Raw genomic sequence first — 13,811 nt, 5'->3', positions numbered from 1 at the left:
TACGTGACTTACTTGCTCTTAATGAGGCATCAGTTTGGATGTTTGTTGGCAGCAGTCTTTGCCTTTAGTTTGCAGTGCTCACTTTAGAATTGTTACACTGCAGGAAAGCATTAAGTTACTTTTCTCTTAGGCACTGGATTGAGTCCTGTGAATGAATTCAAAGCTCTCATTTAATTTGCAAATCATTTTTATATCTTGGAAAGTTTAGTCTTGTCCACTTAAAGGCCCACATGCTCCTCTCTCAGCTATGTGAGGGAAAGGGGGAGCAGAGAGCAAAAGACTACATAAAAGAGGGAAGAGGTCCTTCTACAGTCTGTTCTCTCTACTCATCTCAGTGTGATATCTACAAAGCTGGGACTCTGTAGGCCTCTGGGGATATTCTGAATGTGGAGTGGAAAGTAGACATTGAGGAGCAGCCACTGAATCTAGCATATTGCCCTCATATATTGCCCAGAAGAAATTCATATAGTAGAACTAGCAGAAACTCTCTTCCAGACCTGCAGCCCCTCTTGGAGATAGGAATGGATACTAACATTGAGGCCATAATTGATGGCAACATGGCTCCAAATGGAACTGTGTTACTAGAGGGACGAAGGTGGTCAGAGGCGTATGCTGAAGAAGTAGCTTCAGTTTCTAATGATTTTGCACAGATTTCCTAGCAGGTATATTGGATTGGAAGCCAAATTTAGGCTGGTAGGTAAGAGATTCAAATCTAGGACCTCTATGGTAGCATCCTGTGAAATGCTTCCAGTTCCATGTGCAGGGCCAGTAAAAATAGGCAGAACTACAATGTCTAAATGCATGGATGAGACAATGGTGTTGGGAGGAGGAAGTTAGAATTATTAGGAACCAGAGACTCTTTAGTGGAATGAGTAGTCTAGAATTTATTAAAAGGGGAACTCTATTTCCTAATATAGACGATAGAAAAGAAATTGGTAAAGTACAGGTAGGAGCAAAAGAGGAACATAAAAGAGTCCCACTTAAACATAACACATGAAGGCACGCCACTATATATCGACAAAATGTATACATGCTTATATACAAATGCTAGAAGTTTAAATACTAAAATGGGTGAACTAGAGTGTCCAGTGTTAAACAGGATATTGATGTAATAGGCAGCAGGGAAACATGGTGGAATGATGATAATCAATGAGACATGGTAATACCAGTGTACAAACTATATAGGAATGACTGAGTAGGTTGCGCTGGTTCGGGAGTGGCACTGCATGTTAAAAAAGCGTAGTCAACTAAGGTGAAAATCTTAAATGAATCAAGCTGTACCACAGAATCTCTATGGATAGAAATTCCATGCTTAAATAAAAGCAGAAAAGAGTCCTGTGGCACCTTATAGGCTAACAGACGTATTGGAGCATAAGCTTTTGTGGGTGAATACCCACTTTGTCGGTTGCATGACATTCACCCAAGAAAGCTTATGCTCCAATACGTCTGTTAGTCTATAGGGTGCCACAGGACTCTTTGCTGCTTTTACAGATCCAGACTAACACGGCTACCCCTCTGATGCTTGAATAATAAGGTTATAGCAATAGGAATATATTACCAATCATCTGACTAGGATGGTGACAGTTATTGTGAAATGCTAAGGGAGGTTAGAAAGGCTACAAAACCAGGAAATGTAATAATAATGGGTGATTTCAATTATCCTTGTATTGACTGGGTAAATGTCACCTCAGGGTGTGATGCAGAGATAAACCTTCTAACACATTAAATGACTGCTTCTTGCAGCACAAGGAGAGAAGCAATTCTTGATTTAGTCCTAAGTAGCTCACAGGATCTAGTCCAAGAGGTAACTATAGCTGGACTATTTCATAAGACTGACCATAATATAATTAAATTTAGCATCCTTGGGGGGGGAGTGTGCTAAAAAATCCACCACACTAACATTTAACTTTAAAAAAAGGAAACTCCACAAGAATGAGGACACAAATTAGATGGACAGCCACAAGGACAAAATGCCTCTAAGCAACATGGAGACTACTTAAAAAGACCATAATAGAGGCTCAGATTAAATGTATGCCAAAATCAAAAAAGAAAGTAGGAGTAACAAAAGAATGACACCATAGCTAACTAGCAGAGTAATGGCGGTCATTAGATCAAATAGGCATTGTTTAAATTTGGAAATCAAATCCTAATGAGGAAAATAGGAAGGAGCAATAATTCTGGAAAGCAAAATGTAGAAGTATAATAAGGCAACTCAAGAAAGAATTTGAGAAGCAATTTGCTAAAGATGCAAAAGCTAACAATATTTTTTTAAGTACATCAGAAGCAAGAAGCCAGCCAAACAGGCTGTGGAGATAGTGGGCAATGACAATGCTAAAGGAGCATTTAAGGAAAACAAGGCCATTGTAGAGAAGCTAAATGAATTCTTTTTATCCATTTTCACTGTGGAGGAACTGCAGGAGATACCCACATCAGAATTATTCTTTTGGGGTGACAGATCTGAAGTACTGTCCCAAATTGATGTGTCAACAGAAAAGGTTTCAGAGCAAATTCATAAATGAAACAGTAATAAGTCACCAGAACCAGATGGTATTCATCCAAGAGTTATGAAGGAACTCAAATATGAAATTGTAGAACAACTAATTGTCATATGTAACCTATCACTCAAATCAGTCCCCATACCAGATGACTCCAAGGAAGCTAATTAACACCAATTTTTTTAAAAGTGTTCCAGAGGAGATTGTGGCAATTACAGGCTCGTAAGCCTGTAACTTCAATACTGGTCAAATTGGTAGAACCTATAGTAAAGAACAGAATTATCAAACACATAAATGAACATGATTTGCTTGTTACAGCTTTTGTAAAGGGCAGTCATGTCTCACCACTCTATTAGAATTATTTGAGGGACTCAACAAACATGAGGATAAGGTCGATCCAGTTGGTATAGTATACTTGGATTTTCAAAAACTCTTTGACAAGGTCCCACACTAAAGGCTCTTAAGGGAACTATGTAGCCACAGGGTAAGAGGGAAGGTCCTTTCATGAGTCAGTAACTGGTTGAAAGATAGGAAATAAAGGGTAGGAATAAGTTAGTTTTCACAATGGAGAGAGTTGACCAGCAGGGTTCCCCAAGCATGTGTACTGAGACCTGTACTTTTCAATATATTCATTAATGATCTGGAAAGGGGGTGAACAGTGGAATGGCAATGTTTGCAGATGATACAAAGTTATTCAAGAAAGTTAAGTCCAAAGCAGTCTACAAAGAGTTATAGAGATCTCACAAAACTGGGTGACTGGGCAACAAAATGGCAGATGAAATTCAGTGTTGATAAGTGCAAAATAACGCACATTGAAAAAAGTAATCCCAACTATGCATATACAATGATGGGTTCTAAATTAGCTATTTAGGAAGAGATCTTGGCGTCACCATGGATAGTTCCCTGGAAACTTCTGCTCAGTGTGCAGCAATGGTCAGAGAAGGCTTAACAGTAAGTTAGGGACTATCAGGAAAGAAAGAGAAAATAAGACAGACATGATCATAATGCCACTATAAAAATCCCAGTGTGCCCATACTGTGTTCAGTTCTTGTCTCAAAAAGAATATAGTGGAACTGGAAGAGGTTCAGAGAAGGGCAACAAACATGATCAAAGGTGTGGAAGAGCTTCCTTACAAAATGAGACTGAAAAGATTGGGGCTGTGTAGCTTAAATAAGAGATGACTAAGGGGGATCTGATTGAGTACTATAAAATCATGAATGGCATGGAAAAAGTGAATAGAGGAGTGTTATTTACTTACACATAATACAAAAAACGGGTCAATCAATGAAATTAATTGGCAGCCTATACTCAGAGCAACCCTAAAGCTTTGACTTCCAGAAGCCAGGAGTGGAAGCCAGGAGTGGATCACTTCATAACTTCCCTGTTCTGCACACTCCCCCTGAAGCTCTGGTATGATTCACTGTCGGAGACAGGATTCTGGACAAGTTAGCACATGGTCTGACCCCATATGGCAGCACTTATGTTCTTATGTTCTTATTTATCAGTCATACTTGGTTTATGCACAAACATGTTTCTGTGGAAGGGAACATCACCCAAAATGTTCATTTTCATTTTATTTGGAACTACCCAACCATTTGTCTTACATTAATATAATTAATCTATGACATTGTCTAACTTTCACAACTTTTGCAATGTATGTGTGTGTGTGTGAGTCAACACTTTATTTTTATATTTGTTTTATTCTAGAGTCACTCTGGTGAAAACCCAGTGTCATGGAGAGTTGAATCAGGACAGATATTTTCATTAGTCGTCTGTAAACAATACCATATTTAACGGGAAGTTCATAGGTTTTTCTAATTACACGTGATGAAAAAAGCTTGCTTAACTGTATAAAAAACTGAGAGAGGGATGGTTAAGTGGGACAGTAGATTCAGCAATAGTTCATCTATGAAGACTTTGGTTCAAGTCATGCATTATGTTAAGAGAAACTGAACTTGATTCCATCTTTCCCTTTAGTGGGCACTTAACCACATAACAAAACAGTCACATAATGCAACTTTGCAACAACACGTGGGCTAAAGTAGTAGAAATGGACTGACTCCTATAGCCCTTAATCACAGGAGCAGTCCGTTTGAAGGTAGGAGACTTGTAATGGTTGCAGGGACAAGACGAGTGTGACTGATCAGAATTGCGGTGTACCCTGAAGAGAGGAGTAGGTGGAAGCTTACATAGCACCCTTCCAGAGTACATAAGCTGTAGTTGGTATTAACTGTCATTACCATCATTTTGATTACTGAGGGAATTATCATTTAAAATATATGTAATATAAAGTGATTTTAGGTAATGTTAAAAAAATCCTGAGGTAGGATAGAGAGCTTGTTTTGTTGTATTAACAGCCAAAATAGTAAAGTTAAAAAAACCACACAAACTATTTGTTATGCATATGACATAATCTGCACATAGTCTAGATGGTTATCATGCACATCACCAAGTAGCCTATTTATTTTGTATCTTTGAAGAAAGTTTGTTTGTCTTAGAGAAGGAAATGCTGTTCTAAATCTGTTTGTCCATCCTTAACACATGGTTCCTTGTCCTAATTAATCACGGTGCCTTATGTAAGATAGCAAAGGGGGTCTATCTACCCATGCAACTAAAGCAGCTGGGGCTACCACCTGTTAACTAACTTCAAGCACCACTTAATTAGCTGGAATTGGTGTTACCTCCAGTTTTGTCTGGAAGAGAAAAAAATGGTGGCAGATGTAGAGCACATGAGATCTAAGACTGGTGAATGCCAATGTAAAGGGCTGGGGAGAACAGCTAAGAGAAGTCAAGGGGTAGGGAAGATTAAAGTGACAATTAAATAGGTTAGAAGATACCACCGAGTGTTCCTGCAATTCATGTTTAAAGCCGTGCCCAATATATCACCAAGTGTTGCAATTTAAATCCTTCTATCTGAAATATTTGCTGTATAATTAAATGTTTACAGTGTTCCTCTCCATGCCAATTGTTTGCAAATAAAACTTGAACTTTTACAATTTTAGAGTGCATAATAAAGCATTTGTTTCCAGAAGAAATATAACTGATGCTGCACAAAAAGTACCTGATGAGTATATGATTAAGCTACTGTCGCCTACAATTAGCCATTATATTTGTATTTTAAAAATTGGATGCAAAGGGATAGCTTGCTGAAAACATGCATTAGCATAACTGGAAACTTCCCCTTTGTTTGTAATTAATTTAAAATCTTTGGTTTGCATTATAATGCGAAATTAAAATAAAGAGGGAAAGGAGTTTAAAATCGTCTCCACCCTAGCAGGATTTTCTTCACACATCGTAATCTTGTTTTCTAAAAACTAAATATTAAATCTATTAAAAAGCTTTATGGTGGCATGTACCATTTTAATGGGCCAGATCCTCATCCAGTATACATCAGCTTAGCTCTATTGCCTTCGGTGGAGCTATGTTGAGCAATCTTGTCCTAAGTCTTTTACTGCATTAAACCAATCAATCCTCATCTGAAAATTGGCTGTTGTGACTGTTTGATAACTTTTCTGTAACTGTGTTTAGAGGCATACACATCCACATAATTTTGAGAAATGTACTACTAAGCTGATAGACAATGTTCACTTTAGGTGTTTGTGAAGGTGATTTGTTGCTTTATGTATATTTCAGTAGTGCCCAACCTCCCTTTCCCTGTCCTGAAGACACCATTTCCGATACATCTTAGAAAAGGATGCAATCCAAACAGTGTAAACATGCAGGAAGGAAGCTTCCACACAGAGGCAAATCCTCCAACTGGTGAAAACTGTTGAAGTCTATGGAGCTATGACAATTTACACCAGCTCAGGATCTGACAAATTATAATAGTATCTTTTGGAACTATCATCTATTTGATAATAGTATTCTTTTGTAAATCAATGTTTAATACTATGTCAGCACGGTTAATTAATATGGTGAGTGCATCACGAACTAGACCAATATTTTTAGGTGAAACTGGGTTATAAACAGAGTTTGTTTTTTATGTTAACTTCTTTGTTTTGTGTCAGAACCTTACCATTACAAAATGAAATAGAAATATATGATACTTTGGTAATTCTTCATACAGGTCTCAATTTGATGTACTTAATGAACTTTTTCTCATGCCTCTTCCCTGCATTCCTCTAGACTAGTAGGAAGGAATCAATGTGAATTGATCAAATTTGTAGAACACAATTCTAATATTGATAGCAATTTATATTAATTTGCTTTTGCCTAATCTTTTATTAATGGTCATCTTCAAAATGTCAATTAATGCTGTTGCCCAGAAATTTTGTAGCACAAGCTTGATAATGATAACAAAACTCTACAATAAATAAATAAATTCTAGATGCTGAAAAGAAACTAAAAAAAACTTTATATGAAGTAAAATGAAGCCATGTGCTTAGTGAAATTTTAGTATACACTTTTCATTACAGGGGGCTTATAGATACTACTGATATTTAAAATCTCTCCATTCACAAAAAATAAAGTTATTTTTTGTAACTTTTATCTACTGTGCTAGCTAGCATATAGTGATGGAAAGTGTGGACAGAAACTGATATGTTTGGTAAATGTAGTCCTGCATCTTGAAATAACATGTATTGTGAAGCAACGACTAAAATGGCATTGCTTTCTGCCATGTTCTACAGTACATTGCTAACATCTATATTAATTATAAAGGGAATAACAGGCGATAATTGAACTCAGATATCAAAATTGTTTTACATAAAAACAAGCTTGGGATGCACCCAAATGCTTAATTTTGGTATATGCCTAACTACATGTGAATAATATTCAGCTCAAGCTAAATTAGAAACCAATTTGTATTTAGAGCAATACATACAATTCTTACGGTATTACAGCTTATTGTAATGAATGATGGCTACTATTTGTGAACAGAGCTTCCCTATAAGCCCTCCTACCTCAGCCCAGTCTTGGGGCCAATCTTAGAAATGGCCCTGCTGTACGTACGACAATACGTGACACCTGAGGAGGCAGGACATGATTGGTATTGGGATGAGGAAGAGGTGGAAGATGGGCAGCCGCGTAAGGGCTTTGTGCTTTCGGTGAGAAGGAACAAGGAGAAAAGGGTCTGTCAGTAACTGGCACTGAGGAAGACTGGAAACCAGCAGCTGAGCAATTCAGCAGGTAGCTGGGAGAGAATGAATGTGCCTCTTCCTTACTACCTGGCCCCTTATTTGAACAGCTACTCCCTGTAACATCAGAATGTTGGCTTAATACCTGATCACAGCCTAACTGTTCAACTAAGTAAATATATCTTCAGCAGATTATTGAAGTACAGCACACAGTACAGTATAGCTCTTCTGCACTGGGGGGGATCTTACCTTCAGTGAACTGAAAATGGTAGAATTCAACCACACCTGGAACTGAACTTCACTGATCACCATCAGTGAATGGTGATTCCTGCGCAAAGACCGTACAGCGGTGGTTCCCAAACTTGTTCCATCGCTTATGCAGGGAAAGCCCCTGGCGGGCCTGGCCGGTTTGTTTACCTGTCACGTTTGTAGGTTTGGCCGATCGCAGCTCCCAGTGGCCGCAGTTCGCAGCTCCAGGCCAATGGGAGCTGCTGGACGCGGCGCGGGCTGAGGGACATACTGGCCACTGCTTCCAGCAGCTCCCATTGGCCTGGAGCAGCGAACCGCGGCCACTGGGAGCCGTGATCAGCCGAACCTGCGAACGCAACAGGTAAAGAAACCGGCCTGGCCCGCTACGGGCTTTTCCTGCACAAGCGGCAGAGCAAGTTTGAGAACAACTGACATACAGTAATCTCCAATGTGTTGGTTGAAATACCATGTTCTTTGTGACTGAATCAAAAAGCTCGCATTTCACAAAAAATGGAATGATGAATAATGTTCATTCTTGGATTATGAATGGTGATGGCCTTATCATTAAAAAATCTGCTAAATACCACATTGTTTTTTTCTGGTATTACTAGAAAAGAACGCCTAACCCACTCACTTCCACCAGTGAAGATAGAAGACTGAGGCCAAAATTTTCAAATATGTATGACTAAAGTAATGCCCCTAAATAATGTCAGCCTGGTTATTAGAAGGGTTGGGCCCCCATCTCTCCACTTTGGTTCATTCAATGCTCAGCACCTCTGAAAGTCAGATTGCTTTTACTTAAAGAAAAGGAGGACTTGTGGCACCTTAGAGACTAACAAATTTATTTGAGCATAAGCTTTCGTGAGCTACAGCTCACTTCATCGGATGCATTCAGTGAAAAATACAGTGAGGAGATTTATATACACACATTTATATACATGTGTATAAATCTCCCCACTGTATTTTCCACCAAATGCATTCAATGAAGTGAGCTGTAGCTCACGAAAGCTTATGCTCAAATAAATTTGTTAGTATCTAAGGTGCCACAAGTCCTCCTTTTCTTTTTGCGAATACAGATTAACACGGCCGCTACTCTGAAACCTGCTTTTACTTAGGCACCTAGCTGAACTCACATTAGTTTAAAAATGTTGGCTTAAGAATTAGCATGTAATGTTTATTGCTGCCCATTTTTAATAGTCTGACATACCATATGTCCTTCTAGAATGGGAAAAAAGTGGTTTAATGATATTGTTTTTCCATATAAAGATGTATGCTAAATTGAAACATACCTACCCTATAGCTGAATATTAGCCAGCCAGCCATCACCCACTTCTTTTAATCCTTAATTCCAAATCCTAAGAAGACTGTGTTTGATAAATCTCCAAGAAACAATTATTGAAGTAAAAGGCATATCAGCAGGTTGGTTGTGTCAAATCACAGTATGTGTTCATTTTGAGCTGGATACAGCTTTTTGCCTGAGCAGGTGCAGTAGGCATGGACTCTCTGCCTCTTAGTTCATCAGAAAGTCCCATCCTACTGTTACTTCATTGCTGTAATGTAAAATCTGACCTCATCAATCCCTGCATGTAATAAGTGAACAGTCCGGAGTAGTAAAATTTTTCTGCTCTCACTGCACTGCCACTTTCTGAGCAGATTTTAAGTGTACACTTGACATTGGTCATTATGGAGCCAGCAAAGATGAATGGATCAATAAATGGACCTATTTTGCCTTTTGCATCTGTTGTTAAAACAAGTTTTATTTAATTATTTATTTCCACTACAGCTGTTTATGCACACCCTAAGAATGTTACTGAAAAGGACAGAATCCTCATTAGAATATCATTGCAAAGCAATCTCAATGGGAATAGTGTATCCATTGTTGTACTCTAAAAATGTACTCCAAAAGTATTTCTAAAAGCCTGCTGTCTATAGCTTAAATACTGCTGTATTTTAGAGGGCTATGCTAAAGTGCCCCTCTAATCAATATTTTAATTTATTAATTATAAAAAGTCTGATGGAGTACCCTTAAATAGTTTGTCTTCAATTTAATTTTTTTAAATTCCTTTTTCAAGATTTTTTTTTATCATCTGTTGCTTATCAGGATCTTTTCAAGAAGAAACTGAGTATCTGTTTTCATTGCATAGCAGAGACATGGCTTTTTAAGAAGTGATATCAAATGAACAAAGTAAACATACTGAGAAAACAGAGGAAGTATTTTTACTAACATATTTCTGGTTTCGCGATCATAGGTGTTTTCTTGTAACATAAGCAACATTTTCAGATAGAAATATAATTTTTAAATTAACTGTATCAATCTTATTATATGACAAACTTTAATATCTGCTGACTGTAATAATCCAGGAAGTATGTTAATGTAAGAAATGTTATTCTTGTTCAAGGTCTTTAAAATACTTAGGTAATTATGATACACCTGTCAACAAGTACTTACAGTAGAAAACAGAAGAGAACAGTAAGTCAATAGTCAGACATACTTTCTACTGTACTAGTGATATTCCAAGTACAGTGTTAACTGATTGTATTCCAGACTGGGCTCCACTTATAAACAGCAACATATTCAATATGTCATTATTTTTAGCCATTCATAATACTTTTCAATTTGCTATTTATATAAAGAGAATAGAAATAAACCTGCATGCCATTTAACATTATGTATCATGTAGTTGTACATAAAGATGTGATATAATGATATTGATAAAGTAGAGAATTCCTTTGTGTACTGCCAAACCACTATGCTGTGTGGTTTTGTTTTCAGAGCTTGTGTGATTCTTTTTATTCCTTCTGTTTTGACTCCTCATTATTATTATTATACTTTGTGTCATGAAATTTCAGACTGGTGATTTATCTTACGAAGTATTAAAATGTGATTTCTCTGGTTTGGGATTTTTTTTCACGTCATTGAAATTGAGTGTTTCTTTCAAGTGCCTTTCAGTCTAGGAAATGTATCTCTTTCTTATGATGATAAACTGTTGCCTTTTCATAGATGAGATCTGGCCCCTGCCCTCTCCTCCAGAGAAGGTATGGTACTTATATCAACCCTCCCCCCTGTTTGACAAGGCACTGTCTCTCCCCCCCATCCCCCCTCTAAAGAGGTAAAGTCCCCTGAGTCCCTAATTTCCAGGAGATGCAGCAATGATGGGGAGTGATCACAGTCAATAGCTTTGATTAACAATAAGGTAGAAAATTAGCAATGCTAGCATTCAATCACCCTGCCTACTCTTCCCCATATGCTCACCACAGGCTGTGCTGGCTGTTTCTCAGAGTGTAGACTGAGCACTTCACAAGCTGTGAAGTAAGAGAAAAAGGTGCAGTGAAAGGATTAAACTAGGGGAATAAGGAAACAGAACAGAAAGGGAATTTGGTAACTAAAAGCAATGTTACTGAAGCTGTTACAGTGTTTGACACAACACAGGTTGTGGAAGGATAAAGTATTCTGTGTGTTGTCACTGTGTGTCTTTCTGTCATATGTGGATTTATTTGTATCTGGACATGTTTTGATGGAAATGGCAACTACTGTTACTACTGTGACCCCATCAGCAGCTCTGGTATTATTTCCGACAGACTCTGATGACCTAGAGAGGGGGAACGACAGCGGGACGCCACTTCCCACCTCTGATAATGATGACAATTCGCTGGGCTACACAGGTAGAGTTTATCTTTCCAAAAATATTAATAGTTCCATATTGCTCACACTTTCCCACCTGCATCTTCCATTGCCACCTGTATGCAATTCTATAACCATCTCTGCTACTGAGCTATCATCATCATCATAGAACATCAGCATTCATACCACTCTGTAGATAATGTTTGGATATAACAATGCTGTTTAAATACAGAAGACAACTGTCTTCACTCCTTTTTTTCTTTCAGTAGGTTCAGATTATATTTGTAATCCTTTGTATTACTGGGGATGGGGAGGGGGAGGGAATGGAGCAGAAATCTCTGACAAATTGTGTAAACTATTGCATGACAAAAAGAGTTTATCCACAAAAAGAGTTCATCCCCGGATAATTTGCTCTGCAGACTGATGCTCTTTCTCTGTGTGTTTACTTGTTATAAACAGCAACAAAATATACTTAAATTGAAAAAAATAACCTGATGACTAGAGAAGTTTCTCTGACTTTTGTTTTGCATAACTACTTAACCTTTAAAGAAATATGTCTGTCGGTCAGGTCAGGAAGGCAAAAGATAAAGTAGCACCACTGAGTGCAGTGCAACAGAAATCACTGAAGGGTCCAATTCTGCCATCCTTATTCACACTGAATGGTGCCTTATTTCAGAGTAGTCCTGTGGAGCCAGATTTTAGATCGGCTACAGTGGTGTAAACGCAGAGTTGCTCTAATTCTGACTCACTTGGATTGCTCTTGGATTACTCAGGATGGCATTAGTCAGGATGGCAGAATCCAATCCTAAATTATTATCTGAAAAATGTGAAAATCAGATGTGTGTTTATTATTTGCATTTCTGCTGAGACTCACTCTTGGGTTGGGAAATGGGAAGGGAGGATGGGAAAATGAGTGAGTTATACATTTAACTGTGTTTAGGGATGGACTAATACTGAAATGTCTTACCTTGTACACCTGGCTTGTAGTTAGGTAACTAAAAAAAAAGGTGACTCAAATATTTTAAAATAAAACTTAATCTGTACAGGACACACACAGGGCAAGGTGGGGGGAAGAAAGAGAGAATAATATACTATCATTAATAAGCCTTCAAATCTATTTATACAACACTTACAATGATTACTGCTTGCATTACCTGTCTCTAGCAATCACCTGTGCATGCAATATTAGATGTAAAGCTAGCTTTGTAAAACCTATTGTGTTCCTTTCTGAAATATTTCCTTCTAAAAAAGGGAAAAAGAAAGGCAATATAATTAGCCACCAATCTCCTCAAGGTGCAGAATCTAAACTAAATAAAAGCATATAGAATGGCTTGAACATCCTTACAAGTTTTCCATTCTTATATACCATTATACCCTGCAGGATACTATTATTTCTCCATTCATGACTGGTGGATGTGCATATTTGAAGGCATGTTTGTATCCTGCAAATGTTCCTGAGTAGATACACCTCCACTAAATCACATTGTGCTAATCTACTCTGAAAATTCAGAGCATAGTAAGCAGCAGTATAAAGCATTCAGGCATAATGAATATATCTTAAATAATATTTTACACTTATTTTAAGTGCATGTTTCTTCAGGGAAATAATGCTGTTTAGTGGCTAAAGCACAGGACTGGGAATTGCAATTCCTGGGTTCTGTTTCTGGGTCTGCCACTGCCTTTCTCTGGGTCATGGGTTAGTCACTTAGGGACAGATTTGAAAAGGTACTTAGATGCCTAACTTTCCTTGATTCCAATGAGAGTTAAGTGCATATGTGCCTTTAAAAATATGGTCCTTAGCCTCAGTTTCTCAACCTGCAAAACAGATGAAATAATGATTTTTCTACAGAGATATATATAATTATGTATAAAACACTGAGCTTCCATGATGAAGGGTATCAAATAATAGCAAAATATTGCTAATTATCACTGCTTTCTATTATATGTGACATCATATTCATCAATACTTTCAAGCCGTGGCCTGCACATCACATTAGCACATGGAACATGTCGTTGCAAAGAATTATTATTGGGCCAACTATTTAAGTACTTCTTATACAGCTCCCATTACCATGGTATCCAAACACCTCACAAACATTAATTATTTTGGTCTCACTGCAGTCCCATGAGATAGAGAAATATTTCTCCATTTCATAGATAGGAACCTCCCACCAAGAGACTAAGTGACTTGCCCAAGAGCACACTGGAAAACTGACAAAGCCAAGATTGAAAGACAGATCTCTGGAATCCCAGTCTAGTGTCTTAATCATAAAGACATATTTTTGTGGGGATTTTACTGAGAGATATAAAGACACAATCATGTATACAATCCAGGCAGACAACAAAAGGATACAAAAGGGGGGGATTTTT

General features: G+C 37.7%; 1 protein-coding gene across 2 annotated transcripts in view; it reads left to right on the top strand.

The window, feature by feature from the left end:
* The window catches only part of ROBO1 (roundabout guidance receptor 1), a 1,032,116-nt gene that overhangs the window by 506,512 nt on the left and 511,793 nt on the right, over window positions 1-13,811 (top strand). For both annotated transcript variants that reach the window (XM_038413136.2, XM_038413109.2), the window contains exon 3: window positions 11,399-11,482. In XM_038413136.2, coding sequence (XP_038269064.1) covers window positions 11,399-11,482 — 84 coding nt within the window. The remainder of the gene's footprint in view (window positions 1-11,398; window positions 11,483-13,811) is intronic.

This window comes from Dermochelys coriacea, chromosome 1, assembly GCF_009764565.3.
Source record: "Dermochelys coriacea isolate rDerCor1 chromosome 1, rDerCor1.pri.v4, whole genome shotgun sequence".
NCBI lineage: Eukaryota > Metazoa > Chordata > Testudines > Dermochelyidae > Dermochelys > Dermochelys coriacea.
Note: the sequence above shows the minus strand (reverse complement) of the source record. Positions and strands in the feature narration are given on the sequence as shown.